Below are 17,126 nucleotides of genomic sequence, written 5' to 3' on the forward strand. Positions count from 1 at the left end.
ATTGAAGAAGCAAAACAAGAAAAAATTATTAAATCTTCATCTTAGATTATAAATTACATATAAGTAATAATTTAAAAATTATAATAAAATACTTATCCTATGTATTTCTTTTAAAAAGATGAAAAAATTATAAAAAAAAAAACTCAAAAAAAAGATAAAACGTGATAAAAAAAAACTCAAAAAAAGATAGAACGTGCATTGCACGTGGTTGTTCTCTAGTATATAAATATATATATATTCAAACAGCAATTCAATTTTAATTACAACACAATCACATGCATGTTTCAAATTGAAAGGCCTTAATTTCTTCTTTTCTATAGGAAAATTAAACGGCTGAATTTTAACTTGGGGCCGGAATAGTTTTATTATATCAACTAATCTACAATAATTCTAATACAAATTACAAATTAAAATATATAGAAGAAAAACAACAATCAACAAACAAGTTAATAACTATTATTGATGTGACTTTTCTTTTTTAAATTTTATTTTTTCTAATTTTTAGTGTTTTAAAAAAATAATATATATATATATAACATTTACTTATTACAATAATAATTAATTAATAATTATAATTAAAAGTTTTTTCACTTTTATATTTCAAAATATATTTTTTTTTTGTATTTTTACGAAAATTCACATAATTATCACCATTATTAATAATTAATTCCATGTTTTATAACTATTGACATTATTATTATTATTAGAAAGTATATTTTATTTTTTTATAACTATTATCATTATTAGTATTGAAAAATATATCTTCTTTTTCTTTTAAATTGAAAAAAATTATGTGTTGTTGTCTAACAAACTAGATGCGACAATGTGGATCAACCAACACTACTACAATATTAGCCTTTAGAGGCAGTTTTTTCAACCCCATTTATAAAAAGGGAAGCTAAAGGGTGTGAAAATACCCGCTATGATCGAAATTGACATTTAGAGGCGGTTTTTTGATAAAAACCGTAGGTATAAAATTGCATTATACCATTTAGAGGCGGTTGGAAATTTATTATTTTTTTTTACGAACTACCATATGGCGTCGGTTCCGGCCGCAAAGACAGAACCGACGGCATAGGGTACACAGTCTGCTGACACGTGTACCCTATGCCGTCGGTTCCTATGAAGGAACCGACGCCATAGGGTCGTTCAGACTATATGTTTGTTCGACCTTTCTTCTTCCTTCCCACTTCACTCAGCAACCCAGAAATCAGAAACCAGAGAGCCCTCCTCACCACGAAACCCTCGCCGAACCCACCTCCTCCCCACCCTATCTCCCCCATTTCTCAACCATTTCAGCCCATTTTTTTTTTAAAATCCTCCATTTTCGATACTTAATAACATACACCTAAAAAGTTTTGATTTTTTAGCCTCTAAAAGTGTCATCCGAACCCAAATAGTAAACTTTGGGTGTGAAATCCGGCCACCCATTTTTGTTGAGAAATTGTTCAATCTCAACCTCGTTTAAGGTATAAATATTGCTTCTATTCTTATTGTATTATGTATATTGTTTTATTTTATGTTTTTGTAAATTATTATTTGAGTTTTTTTATTTTATTAGTAATATTATTGTGTTTTATGTGTATAGTGTCGGGATTTTTACGGTGGTCGTCGGATTGCGGTTATTAGGTAATAATTTATACCACAATGTATAGTATATATATGTATTTGTATATTTTATTGAATATTTGTATATAATGTGTGTATATATTGTGTGTGTATATAGTGTGTGTATATTTTTTATGAAAATTAATTTTGTAATTGTATTTTATATATTTTTTGCAATGTATATTTATTGTGAATAAAATGACATTGGAGGGATTTTATTAGTTTCAAAAAAAAAAAATTAGTTTAGAAATAAAAATTTTAAAATGGAATTAGTGTGTGATATAATTTTATTTTTTTGAGATAATAGTGTGAGATATAATTGATTATATATATGTATGTATAATTTAGTAACTAAGTAACTTGTTACAATTTTTTATAACTAGTTATAAGTTATGAAATAATTAATTTTGTAATTTCGTTGTATTTCTTTATATTATAGGGGTTCGGCATAATTTTGTGTGTAGCGTATTTGGGCTTGCAATTATAGGTATATACTTTTACTAACTTTTTCTTAATATATAATTAATTGTCAATGCATGTTAGTTGAGTTTGAATATCTTAAATATTCATCCGTAGTGAAGTAGGTTCTGCGAATACATGTACTGCGGTCGGATGGGTGGATTAATTTTGTATTGTTTATCTGTTTTGTTTGTTATTTTAGGCACTTGTAAAATTTTTGGGAACGTCCAATTACAGCCGTTATGCTGCCGAAATTTCGGTAGAATTAGGATAAATCTTACTAAAACCATTCATAATATAGTTAATTATAACATAGTAATAAGAAGTTAGGTCACATAAAAAATAATAATATTCACATTTATGAAAACTTTTTAATTTTACCAACATTATAATCAACTAAACAACCTAATAACATGAACTAATGTGAAACGAAAATTTGAGTAATTTTTAGATTAATATGAATAAATTGTGTGAGAGACTTAGTTAGTTACATTGGATAAGTTAGATGCATTACATGAACATGTAGTCAAAACATTGTGCAACCTGGAAAAGTTTTTTCCGCCATCTTTTTTCGACATCATGATCCATTTAATGGTTCATCTAGTGAGAGAAGCAAGGCTGTGTGGGCCGGTGTGGGCGAGATGGATGTATCCATTTGAAAGAAATATGAAGGTACTTAAAAGTTATGTGCGTAACCACTATCGGCCAGAAGCATGTATGGTTGAGTGCTACATATCTGAAGAGGCTGTGGAATTTTGTTCCGCAGTACATGGCCGGAGTTGAGGCAATAGGAATTAGCAAACCAAGAATCGACCCGAGATGATGTTGATAGAGGATTAAGGGGCAAAGGGACAATGGTGACAGTGTCCAAGCTTGAACTAGATCAAGCTCAATTAGTCGTGATGAACAATAACGCAGAGGTTCAACCATATATAACGTAAGTACCTTTTGTTTGATTAACATTACTTAAGTCACGATGAACAATAACTTGATTTATCTTACTTGTTTTACAGTGACCATATGGAGCTGTTACAATCAATGGTTCCAAGAAATCAAAAAAATAAACAAAAATGGGTTGCAGACCAACATCGTCAAACTTTCATTGGGTGGTTAAGGAATACCATTATAGCAAAGTTGAACGAACCGAATCATGGAGTATCTGATGTGTTGAGTCGTATTGCCCTTGGACCAACTTTTGCGGTTGCAAAGCATGAAGCGTACATTGTAAGGGGTAAACGTTTTCATACAAAGTCAAGAGATGATGCTCGAGAGGTTCAAAATAGTGGTATACGTATCGTCGCAGAAACTATGCACTTTGCAAGTGCAAAAGATAGAAACCCTGTTTTAGGTACTATGACGTATTACGGGGTCATTGAAGAAATATGGGAGCTCAATTATTTTGCGTTCCGAATTCCACTTTTTAAGTGTTCTTGGGTTGACAACAACGTTGGAGTAAAAACTGACGAGCTTGGTTTTACTTTGGTTGATTTAAGTAAGAGAGGAAGCAAGAATGATCCATTCATCATGGCTAGCCAAGCAGCTCAAGTTTTTTACATTTCTGATCCGGCTAATGATAAATGGTCTATTGTTTTATCGACACCCGAGAGGAGGTTCTTAGAGGCGAAGAGGATGAGGAGAATGCCGACTTATGTTACGATGACTTCATTGTTGGACAACCAATTCTTGAGCAACTCATGGGAATTGATCGTAACATTGAGGAAGACGACGCCGAATACATTAGAAACGATATCAATGAGGGAATATGGGTCAATTGTGATTCGAGCAAACATAAACAAAAAAAGAAAAGAAAACGTGTCTAATTGGTAACTTGATATATAGCTTACTTTATATTGTGGTTGTGAATGGTCCTGAATACTTAACAATTTGTTTATGCTTTTAAAATTTCATATACACTACTTGTTATATATGTAGCTAACTTTGAAGTTTGTTTGTTAATGGTGTAGACATGGCGAACTCAGAATCAGGATCTGATTCGGGAGCAGAAAATGAGTGTCCAACCACAATACCTACACGAGGGCCGACACAAATGAATGAAATATCCAAACTAATGGATCAGGGCAAAAGAGTGGCCCTCGAAGTTAATGATAAAGGTCAATACTGTGGAAAAAGCTACGCGAAGCTCGTATCCACTGCGGGAGTCGGATGTCGGCGGACAATAGGGTTGGCTTATAAAAATTGGAAAGAAGTCAACCGTACTGCGAAAAATAAAGTTTGGAAAGACATTCGTGTAAGCTATTATTTGTTAGAATTTTGATTTGTTTTTCTATTACTCCAAATGTTGACTCTAACCGTGTTTGTTTTCCTTCAAAATAGACGGGGTTCATTGTGCGGACACCTTCAAACATGATTGTCTCATCCTAGCTGGGAAGTTAATGAAAGACTTCAAGAATAGGATGACAAAAGACATCATAATGCCCGCGTTGAAAGAGAATGATCCGGGACGACCGGCACAAGTCACCGAAAAGCACCGGAGATCGACGCCGCCGATTGGTGCAAATTTGTTGAAAGTAGACTAACTCCTGAATTTCTGGTACGCTAATTATATTAACACTAAGATAAACTCTTAAATACAAGTACATGTATCTAATGTATTTTATTGGCATTGTAGGAATTGAGTAAGGTGCAACGTGAACGTTCCTCAAAAATTCAATCCAGACATCGAAGTGGTCGGAGTGGGATGGTGAACGTACGGGAAGCATGGTAAGTAATACTAAAAATTTAATGTGCTATAATGTGCTATACAATTTAATTGGTACTCATTTCATTGTTATAACGTTATGTAGAAAAAGGACCTCGAAGTTGCAGATCCTCCCCGCCACCGTGTTTGGATTAAATCTCGCACCAAGAGTAGAAAACTTGTCACTGATTACGACAAGGAAATTGCCGAGAAGATAGTAAGTATATATTAATTCATATACTAATTGCTTGAATATATAATTCAATTAGAGTTAGTGTATATAATTCATATACTAATTGCTTGAATATATGCGTGCATTAGGCTCAATTAGAGGAGAAGCTTAGTCAGGGACAACTTCAGGTCCAGGGCCAAAACGATATCCTCACGCAGGCGCTCGGGACACCAGAGCATCCTGGACGTGTCGTGGCCGCGGGTATGCTATTACTTCAAATGTTATTTATTTAGTTACACAAATGAAATCGTTGCTAATTTGCATTTTATGATTTGTAGGTTCCCGACCGGGGCATCTCAACTTGTTCGGCAGAAGAAAAGGGAAGTGTCTGATGTTGTGGCTCGGCAAGCGATGGAGATTGAACAATTAAAAGCCGAAGTCCAATCCCTTAAGCGACGGAGGAACGCCGCCGAACAAGAGGAAGAAGGAGAGGTGGCTGGTGAGGCGTATGTTCCACAACCATACGCTCCTCAGGATGAGGTACAACCACAAAATTATGCTGAGGAGTTCATTTCCCTCAACGACCAAGGTATCCTATACAATTTTGATGACCAAGCGGCCCTTACTCAGCAAGTACATCTCTGCTCTGACAACATCGACAATATTGTGGCCCAAGGGTATTTGTACGAGCATGTGGGTGTGGTCAAAGTTCACTGCCCGGGATTACGATGATTCACATGCTCGGATCATGGTTTCGTAAATCCCGCAAGAGGACGCCGAAATCCCGGTCCCACTTGAAGAGTTCGGATATGTTAGGGACGTGTACCGGATGTTCCTTCCTTGGCCTAAACACTTAATTTTAACAACCGAGGTAACTTCTCAACTCGAAATTAATTATTAATGATTAGTGGAGTTTGAATATCTTCAATATTCATCCGTAGTGAAGTAGGTTCTGCGAATATATGTCTTTGCGGTGGGATGGATGAACAAACTACGTTATATATGTGTTATTTGTCGTTATACAGCCATGTTCAAAATTTTTGGGATCATTCAATTACAACCGTTATGCTGCCGAAATTTCGGTAGAAATTAGATAAAATTTGATATATATATATTATGTTCTGTTTTGTTTAGGGTCCACTCGCTCAACCGCCCTCAAGACGTGATGCGTCAAAGGGAAAGCTCCGATGCTTTCTCCACAAGCCGTGGTGCACGGGAAGATGAGTTGTTCACGGAAGAGAAGATGGCGTTGATCCCTAATTCGCCGAAATGGATGATTCATGAATTCCTAAGGCTCAAAGATAAACGTGATATAATCACAATTCCCGTCCCCGAGGATTCATTGCACCGCGTACCCGCATCACGTTATCCGGAGAGGATTTGCGACGAGTTGCTACGTGTGACTACATCGGCAACCGTGGAATCTCGTTTGGAATGATGTATACTCTTCTTTAATCTAATTAACCTTATCTCAAATTATAGTTAAATTATTATAAGACACTAACACTTTTTTTGGCAGGCACATATGGGAGAGCATCAACGGTACGAGAAAAATTTTCAAGTTTTACGACCCGCAGCTTCTCACGGTGCATGGGATCGGCGATGAAGAACGTAGTCGATCTTTTGACGATGCGGCAAGACGATTGGCTAATTGGTTATCATTAATGAACAAAGCAACCACCAAATGTTCTTTATTCCTTGGAATATCGGGTAAACTTTATTAAATTCTTTAGTGCTAATTGTTCATTTCTATATTATGTCTTCAAATTATTTTTATACTATCTTACTTATATTCCAATATAATTTTCTAGGATGCATTGGACGCTAGTGGTGGTTGCGCCAAAGAAAATTATCCATTTAAACCCTCTAAAAGGCCGCCCAATTCCCGAAGAAATAGAACAAATGATCGGAAGGTAATTATTTAATGACTTCTTATGTAACGAATTTAAATTAACTAACGAATTGAAATGCTAATATAATTTTTCCAAACAGGGCATTCATGTATATAGGGGACGCACATCGGTATCTTGGCCGTGGCAAGGAATTGCACAAGCAAATTGTCCAAGACAACCTAAAAGCCAAGAATGCGGTTTTTATGTTTTGAAATATATGACTGACATCGTCGCACGTGCCAACCCCAACCGTTACATAGAAGATCAAAAAGCTGTAAGTTTTAATTATTGATCATAGTATATAAATTTTATAATAACAAATATATAATATACATATACATAAACTAATATAAATTTTTAATTTTTTTAACAGTTTGGGGGTAAGAAGCAATACGATCCAAAAACAGAAATTTTACCACTACAGCGAAAGTGGATTGAACAATTGATGGCAGTGATTCACGGTGACGATTGAGGTTCAAAGGTCGAAGAATTTTTCTTCATTATGTAATTTTTATAGATTAACTTGTAATTAGATTTATTAACTTATTAATATTTTTAACTAATTTTACATGTTTGTGTAATATTTAATTATTTTTATGAAATCAAATTATGTTTTTACCCAAATTTAATTACTATTTAATTTAAAATGTAATTAATATATAATTAAATTAAATAAATATGTAATTTAAAATTTAAATAAATATGTAATTTAAATTAAATAAATATGTATATAAATTAATAAATATAAAATTAAAATAATATAATTAAATTAAAAAAAAATGAAAAAAACTGAAATCTGAGGGGTTTTGGCGTCGGTTCCTACGCCACATATGGCGTCGGTTATTGGCTAGGAACCGACGCCATATGTACCCCTATGGCGTCGGTTCCTAGCTAGGAACCGACGCCATAGGGGTACATATGGCGTCGGTTCAAATAAACCCTTTAGCGTCGCCCTGATAGGCGTCGGTTGCGAATTTCGCGAAAACCGACGCCTAAAGGGCTTAAAAACCGCCTCTAAAGGGTGTTTTTGTAGTAGTGCAACTTCTCTTCTCCCTCAGTAATATCATACTCCACCAACATTTGTTCTTCCTCCTCCAACCTCATGGATAACAGAACTAGCCCTAACAATAAAGAACCACACAACCATGAACAAGACAATATAGATACATCGACAATGAATGTCACACAACGGGACACTTTCACTATGTCAAAAGACAAGACCATATCAATGATACCCATTTGTTGTTTCGACTTTTAGGAGGACTTTCTCGTCCTATTTTATTTTATTTTTCAGACCACAAATAAATTTTTAAATTTTTTTAAATAATTTGTCAAAATTAAAGTTTAAACAGTTGGTTAGTACTACACGCATAAGAAAAAGTAATTACACATGCAACAAAATATTTACATTTTATTTTTGACACTCTTAATTATTTGAAAATTCTTAAAAATTTACAGGTGATTCTAAATAATTACATCATATACCATTATGAAAAAAATGGACTAAAAAACTCTCGTAAATACCAAAATAAATAAAAGTGTATTAAATAATATTTTTTTTAAAGTAATAACCAATTTATTGTTGAGAGAAACAATACATTGGTCATTATACAAGGAGGAATTTCTTACAACCAAGAAACCTCGTTTTCTATCGGTAGAGCACATCTTGCTAATCCATGTCCTACAGTATTACTATTTCTCATTACATATTAAAGATATACACTCGGAAAGAGAGATAACAAGGATCTAATAGATCTAATAATATGATCCCATTGGGATACACTCTCAGAAAACTAATTGACAAGATTGATAATAATTTCAGCATCACTCTCCACAAAAGAAACGAAAAAACCCAGTTGCAAGTACCATTTTAAAGCATACGAGATTGCTAATGCTTTAACTTCTTTAGGGAAGAAAAAACCATGCTAAGGATTTAGCAAAACACCCCAACGGAAAGCCATCTGAGTCACGAACCAAAGCGCCAATACCAATAGTATTATTTTCACAACGAATAGCAACATCCACATTTAATTTTAACAACCCAGCAGAAGGTGCTAATCAATGAGCAACTCGTGATGGGAGAGAAATCTTAACATCTTGCATTTGTGAATTTTGTGCCTTTAGCTAACTATCATAATTAGTGGTGTGCTTAAATCGATCTAATTTAATGACAACCGATCGATCCAATTATAATTGGTCATCAAATATTGGATATCCAATTGTGATCGGATTAGATTTGATATTATTTTTGAATATCCAATTGGATCATATCGAATGTTGGATGGGGTGTCCAAAAATCTAATACATCTAACATCAAATCGAACTAATTAATATCTTCATTTAGTTTGAATGAGTAATAAAATTTTATGTTATTATACGTAAAAAAAATATATATGTATATATGAAAATTAACGTTAATTTTTTTTTTGTGATTGGATGGATTCAATTCAATCTAATAGATACTGGATTTAAAATATTGAATGGATCTGATCCAATTTAAGAAATACTGAGTCTAAAATATTAGATAAATCTGATGGATTGAATAGATCTAATTCAACATCCATTAAATGTTGGATCGATTGAATGACTAAACTTAATTGGATCAGATTATATAGTAAAATTTAATATTAATATAATCTGGATAGGTCTAAAAAAATATAAAATGTGAGTCAATGAATACCTCTAACTATAATACTAAATTGTCCAAACTTAAAATTGCTGAAGCATTCTTAAATGAGGTGTTATGTTTTGCTTTATTTTGTTCAGTGCAAAGGCTCCAAACAAGAATAATGAAAATACAGACATGAGATAATAATAATATATAATATATGTTGCACGTATCCTCTATTATGTAAAACTATGAGCAATAGGCTATATATGTTGCACGTGTAGTGTATATGAGACACTTGGAAGAAATAATAATAATAATATATAATATCACTTTCTTTATTCAAAGCAAATTAAAATAAATTTTTAAATGGCTTGAGACTTCAAAGTGCTATAATATAATATACCTAGTCAGAAAACACAACATATAGTTTATTAATAATATAATAAGAACAATATTTGATTTGATAAGTAGTGGTGGTATATAGTTTACCAGAAAGTCGGAGATTATGTAAGATTAATTATATGTTTATATATATTTGACCAAATCAACCCAATCATTGTGTTATTAATTATTACTTGAGGTTTAAAAATAATAAACATTTTAAGTAATATCACATTCTATAATTATTGAGGTGTGGAATTGTTCATATATTAGAAAAAACGTAATTATTATTATTATTATTATTCTCTTAACGTGGCAGATGTTTGAAGTTTGCGTAAGAGAAAAGTAACGGAGCATTTACCTAAGAAGAAGGTTAATTTGACTGAAAGTGAGAAAAAAAAAAAAGAAAACTTATTAGAAGAAATTCGATCAGGCATATTTATTAATATAAATAAGACTTATTAGTCATATATAATTATTTTCAAAGAAGAGTGCTACAATTAATTTTATTTATAATTTTTTAATTAAACTCTATGCGCAAAAATATATGTCAAAATTTATTTTTTTTTAATTTTTTTTTACGGCGGTGTTCGTTATGCTTACAACATTCTTTATAAATTTTTAAAATTTTTTGAATATTTTACAGTACCGAAAATACGTTTGAAATTTTTTGAATACGCATGGTAATAAATTGGAATATCAAGAACTCTATTTTCGGTATTGTAAATTATTCAAAAATTTTCAAAAATTTACAAGGATAATACTGTAACTATAATGAATACCGCTATGAAAAAATATTTCGGCACATAATTTCGAATGTGAAGGTTAACTAAAAAATTATAATAAGAAGTTGTAATTAGCATTCTCATTTTCAATATATTATTGTTTCTAAATTCTAAGACATCTATAATTTAGTCAAAATACATTAAATTTTTATAAATTATTTAGTTATTAATTAAGGTAGATTAATTAATTCAGTCAAATTAAAATTTTACTGAAATAATAAAATATTTTGATCAAACTAATGAGAAAATTAAATAAACTTAAAAATTTATATTAATTATATAATTTGTAAATGATAGTTTTTTGCGGGCACCTTATTTAGGAAAACTAGTTATTTAAATGACAGTTGGATGAAAAAAAGTGCCTAGTCCTTTTCTCAAAAGCTCATTTATTTTTCTTATAAGCAGAATGGTAATTTCATTATAAAAGAAAGTATTAGAGTTAGTCCCACATTGCTAACATATGGAAATAAATTGTGATATATTAAGATTTATGTGCTACTCCTTTTTTTGTCAATTAATTTTGAGTTGGAACTTCATTCATCTTATCCCCAAATTTTAACATAGTATCAGAGCCACTTGTGATCTGTTGTGAGCCCAATGTCACCGGTCCAAAAAATCGTTTGTGATCCGTTTGTTCGCAGCGAATGAAACTGTGGAGGGTGTGAACTCCATATTGCTCGAATTTATTAAATATATAATAATATATTTGTGTTTTTGTTTTTGTTTTTTTTTGTTTTCTAGTATAATTTAATTACTTTAACATAATGTTAAATTTGAATTTAAATAAATTCGAGTATAAATAAAAATTGAGACCAAATTAATTTGTGAACTCCATACTGCTCAAATAAATTTCTTAAATAGATAATAATATATTTGTGCTATATATATTTTTTTTAGTATAATTTAATTACTTTAAAAGAAGAGGTATAATTTAATTATTAAATAATTTCTTTTATGCTATTAACTAGAACATGAAACCTATGCATTTATTAACTAGAGCTTAATATATTCATACAAATATATATATAAATATTTTTAATAAATATTCTTACAAATAATGAAAATAGTTTAATTAAAATATATTTTTTTCTTCTTTTTCATTGATAATATCTTTATTTTTCATGTTATATTATTACAATTGTTGTTCTTTTCATCAAAGACGCTGAGTTCGAAATAGTAGTGAGGACGAAACTTGATGAACAAAATAGAAGAAACAATAAGATAAATAGGAAAGAAATACAGATCCATGACGTGGATCGATTCGAGTAGAAAGGAATCACAGAGTCATCTTCTCGCCTAAAAATATCTAACAAATGTTTGAGGATGAAATATATATAAAAACTAACTGCTATCGGTTCACCATAGATTATATGATTTAATTAATAGAGTTGTATTGTTACGATTGGATCAATTTAGTGTACCAAATATAGTTTATTTTTTGAGCTAATTTTCAATATCAATATTTTATTTCAATAAAAATTAAACCAGAAAAAATGTTATGAAAGACAACATAAAATACCATATATAATAATTGGACACTAGTTTTTTTTGGAAGGACAAAGAAACTGTAGAACTAGTTAAAAAGACAAACGAGGATAACAAGGACCAGCCAGCAAATCTAGACAAAAAGAGTGATAATTAATGATGCATTTCTTATTCTTTAATTTATTAACTTACAAAGAAAATAAATTTTGTCTACTTATAATAACTCTTACTCCTCTAATTTTATTAATTTATTAATTAAATAAACTTTTATATTAAGCAATAATTGCTCTCCAAAGATTTTGCTAGCTATTCCCTATATACAGTCCAGATTAATTATTATTATTATTATATATGTATATATTAATATATTTCATTTTATATATATTGATGTCTGATCATGAAGAAACCAACAAGCTAACCTAAATCATTATTGAACGACAAAACAACATATATCAAGAATATATTTGTTACAAATTAATATATATATTTTTTGATGTTGAAGTTTAATTGAGACAGGCTGATTTTTTTTATTTTCTTTATATAATATGCCAACTGTTGGTAATTAGCATACAAATAATGTATAGTAGATGTTTTTGTAAGCTAATTAAGATTTTTACTTTTCGAACTTTGACATGTATTTAATTATGCCCCTGAACTTTTAAGGTCGTTAAAAGTATACCTTGAACTATTGAGATTATTAGATTTAAATTTTTTTATCTAATTTTAGTTAAAAAAAAGTCTAACATGGATGAAAGTTCAGGGGATATGATCTAGTATATGTCAAAGTTCGAGGGGCATGATTTGGTAGATGTCAAAGTCTGGGGAGCATGGTTTTGTACATAAACAATCACTGAAATAGTAAAATTGAATGAAGCAATAATTGAACAACCGAAAACTTGGCTGCTTGAATCTAAGATATAGCTGCTAGGATTGCTTTTCCCTCAGCTACTTCAGGAGGAATCACACCTGTAAAAGGGGTTACAAACCCTGCCTTTAGATTATCACCAACACCCCTAGCCACAACTCCATAACTATGCCTCTTCGAAACAAAATCAATGGCAACATCAGTGTGGACTATCCATTGCCTGGGAGCGAGTCGATGTACCTGGTTACTCATAACATGCATGTGTGCTGACAATTTAAATTGTTCACAATGTGCATTAACATAATCATATCCAGATTATTGGCAGCATAGTAAAAAAGTTGTGTGGGAGAAAACACCTTTTTGTTATGAAAAAGATTATTACGTTGATTCCATATAGCCCAAATAAAACAAAACAGTAGAACCAAACTATGCTTGTCATACAGGTTAAAAGAACTAGCAATAAACATACTAATTTTGTTGGGTTTTATGCCCTAAATAAAACTCATTTCAATATAATCAGATTTACTTATTAATATATATCAGAAATAACATTTAATGTTGCATGGTTCACATGATTTATTTCATGATTATATGTACATAATGTATGAGTTCATCTGAAACCCTTTTCACATACTTGATCCTGTTTATTGTGCTGTCAACACATTGGAAAGTAAACATGACTATGTGAATAAAGTTTCCTAGATTTATCAAACATAGGGTTTTACTGATATGATAATCTACAACAGAGTTTACTTGCATTTGGAGAAATGCTATGTTCTTTCCAGAGCATTGGTTAAAGTAAAGCTCAGGTTGGATGCATGGAGTATGCATCGGAAGGGACCGATATTGAACTTTGACATAGATTTATTAAACTTACCGTAATATCTATTCAAGTCAATATCGCCTAGTTGATCCTAGATCAAATGATCTTAATCCTGTTATGATTAGGCTCAATCTCGAAAGGCTATTCGTGTTCTTTGATTTGTTAGTTAAGCCTACTTTTAGGTCAGGGTGATACGTACATTTTGGGAACATGGTAGTGCAATTGAGTGGGAGCGCTATCATAAACATGGAATCTATAGCTTCTATCTGGCGAATAGTAAGTAAAGGATGATCTCCTTCGAGCTTGACCAAACGGAAATAAATGGTGGAGATCTCATTTCACATAAGCTGAAATATCATTTATACGGGGTTAAGTGTTTTAAGGATTAAATACATTGTAGGGTGTAACGGTAATCTAATCCCTTTACAGTGTAGATCATTCATATAGAGGATCATTGATCAAATTAGGATTACAACAATGGATAACTAATGATGTGTCTATATGGTGGAACATATAGAGCATTCTATATAACTGAGAGTGCAATTCTAAGTTCTATGCGTGGATTCAACGAAGAATTAATAAGTTAGTGAATTTTAGTAATAAATTCTTGATCTCCTTATTGGAAGCTCGGTTATATAGACCCATGGTCCCCGCACTAGTTGAGATAATATTGCTTGTAAGACTCAATAATTGGTTTTGATTAATCAATTATAAATCTCAAATTAGACTATGTCTATTTGTGAATTTTTCACTAAGTAAAGGCGAAATTGTAAAGAAAGAGTTTTAGGGGCATATTTGTTAATTATGATACTTTGTATGGTTCAATTAATAAATATGATAAATGACAATATTATTTAATAATTATTTATAGTTATTAAATAGTTAGAATTGGCATTTAAATGGTTGAATTAGAAAATTAGCGTTTTTGAGAAAATCAGATGCAGAAAAGATAAAACTGCAAAATTGCAAAAGTGAGGCCCAAATCTGCTAAGCATGGCCGGCCACTTTTGTAGGGTTTTCCCTCTGATATTTTCATTATTTTAATGCCAAATAATTCAAACCTAACCCTAGTGGAATGCTATAAATAGATAGTGAAGGGTTCAGGAAAATAACACTTTTTTTCCGACACTTTCTGAATCAGAAAAACCTGAGCCTTCTCTCTCCCTATCTTTGGCTGAACCCACTCTCTCTCTCTTCCTCTTGAATTTCGAAATCCTTAGTGTATGAGTAGTGCCCACACACAGCAAGTGATACCTCAGTCATAGTGAGGAAGATCGTGAAGAAAGACTTTCAGCAAGAAGGAGGTTTCAGCATCAAAGATTCAGAGAAAGAGATCCAGGTTCAGATATTGATAATGCTCTGCTACAGAAAGGAATCAAGGGCTAGATATCTGAACGGAAGGAGTCATTATATTCCGCTGCACCCAATGTAAGGTTTCCTAAACTTTATATGTGTTTATTTCATCGTTTTAGAAAGTTCATATTTAGGGTGTTAATCAACATACTTGTGAGTAGATCTAAGATCCTGGTAAAATAATTTCCAACAAATTTCACTATCCTTATGTGTGTTGTAATAACTGAAAAATATGGAGTGTTTCTAAGCTATTTTAGCACAACGACATTCAAGGATAGCGTGTTCTACAGTCTCCGTTCTCAGTTGGCAAATGGGACAAATCGGGGAGGGAATGATATGACAAAAGAATAGAGAAGAGGCAACAGGTATAGAATGGGAGAGAGTCCGCCACATCAAGTGTTTGACCTTAGGTGGGGCACCAGATGACCATAAATTTTAGACTAGAAATGCTTACAATCATCAAACAAGGAAGAAGAAGGCATATCCCTAGATTTAAGAGCTAAATGGTAAGCAGTTTTGACATTAAATTCCTAGTAGGATTTGAGCCCCAAATCAAATTATCAGTACAATTATGACCAGAAATTGGAACACAAAAGATTTCCTGGATGAGTGATCGAAATAAGGTTACCTAAATCCCAATCGCCAGAAGGGGAAATGAAAAAAGATGAGCTGGGATTAGGAGGGGAAGACGAGGAAAACGTTTTGAAATGAAAGCCATGGAGCCAATGATCATCTACAGGATTAATATCCTTACCATTCTCCACTTTCCAAATTAACCCCTGTTTGAGTAAGTCACGACCCCAAAGAATACTCCTCCAAGAGAAAGAGGGCCTATGGCCAGAAATAACCTCAAGAATGGAGGAATAAGGAAAATATCGAGCCTTGAGGGTGAGACTCAGCAAAGAATTAGGGTATTTTAGAACTCTCCAAGCTTGCTTAGCAAGCATGGCCTAATTAAAATGAGTTAATGATCGAAAGCCCAAACTTCCCACAAACTTAGATTGACTGACACTTAATTTGCCAGTTTTTCCAATGGACTTTACGAGATTCAGCAGAGGATCCCCACCAGAATTTAGAGATTAGGGATTCAATTTTCTTACAAATCTTAGTGGGAATACGAAAACAGGCCATGGCATATGAGGGGATAGCTTAAAGGACAACCTTAATAAGTATTTCCTTACTCGCCCTAGAAAACCATTTATGATTCCAGGAGTGAATGATAGTGGCAATTTTATATTTAAGGAAGTTGAAAGCAGGGTATTTCACACGAGAAAGACATTGAGGTAAACCCAGATACTTAGTGATAAAAGGCCAATTTTGAAGCTGAAAGGTATGAAAGAACAGATCCCTAACTTCAGTATGAGTGTTAGGAGAGAACAAAATAGAAGACTTAGCAAAATTAACCATTTGTCCCGAGGCTTTGAAATAAACAGTAAGCGCATGATGTAAGGCCTCACAAGACTGTTGATCAGCTAAGCAAAACAAAATGTTATCATAAGTAAAAAAAAAGGTGAGATATAGGTGGAGCATTTCGAGAAATGGCAATGCCCCGAAGGAGCCCCTACCCTAATGTCCTAAAAATAGTATAAAGGCCTTGAGAACAAAGAATGAAAAGATAAGGGGACAAGGGATCTCCTTGCCCAAGGCCACTGGTGGGCCTGATGGTCCCACGAACCTCACCATTTACAGAGAAAGAGATTGAAGCAGTGATCATGCATTTAAAGATAAGGGAGACAAAGTGGACATGGAAATTAAAATGGAACATACCATTTTGAAGAATATCCTATTCGACCTAATTAAAGCTTTAGCCATGTCAAGCTTGAGAGCAGCCCACCCCCACTTACATACTTTCCTATTAGTGATAGCATGCAAGCTCATTAGCTATAAGAATACTATTATGAATGACACGACCCGAAACAAAAGTACTTTGACAGGGGGAGATAATCTTATCTAAAACCAGCTTAAGCCTGTTGGCAAGAGTTTTGGATATGACT

General features: G+C 32.3%; 1 protein-coding gene across 1 annotated transcript; it reads left to right on the forward strand.

Moving 5' to 3' along the window:
• Positions 1–2,890: 2,890 nt before the first annotated feature.
• On the forward strand, positions 2,891–4,260 carry LOC133034576 (uncharacterized). The gene is made up of 3 exons (XM_061109684.1): positions 2,891–3,004; positions 3,081–3,840; positions 4,198–4,260. Exons 1-3 carry the CDS (start codon positions 2,922–2,924, stop codon positions 4,258–4,260), a joined length of 906 nt encoding a protein of 301 aa, XP_060965667.1. The 5' UTR covers positions 2,891–2,921.
• Positions 4,261–17,126: the final 12,866 nt, after the last annotated feature.

This window comes from Cannabis sativa, chromosome 2 (genome assembly GCF_029168945.1).
Source record: "Cannabis sativa cultivar Pink pepper isolate KNU-18-1 chromosome 2, ASM2916894v1, whole genome shotgun sequence".
Taxonomy (NCBI): Eukaryota; Viridiplantae; Streptophyta; class Magnoliopsida; order Rosales; family Cannabaceae; genus Cannabis; species Cannabis sativa.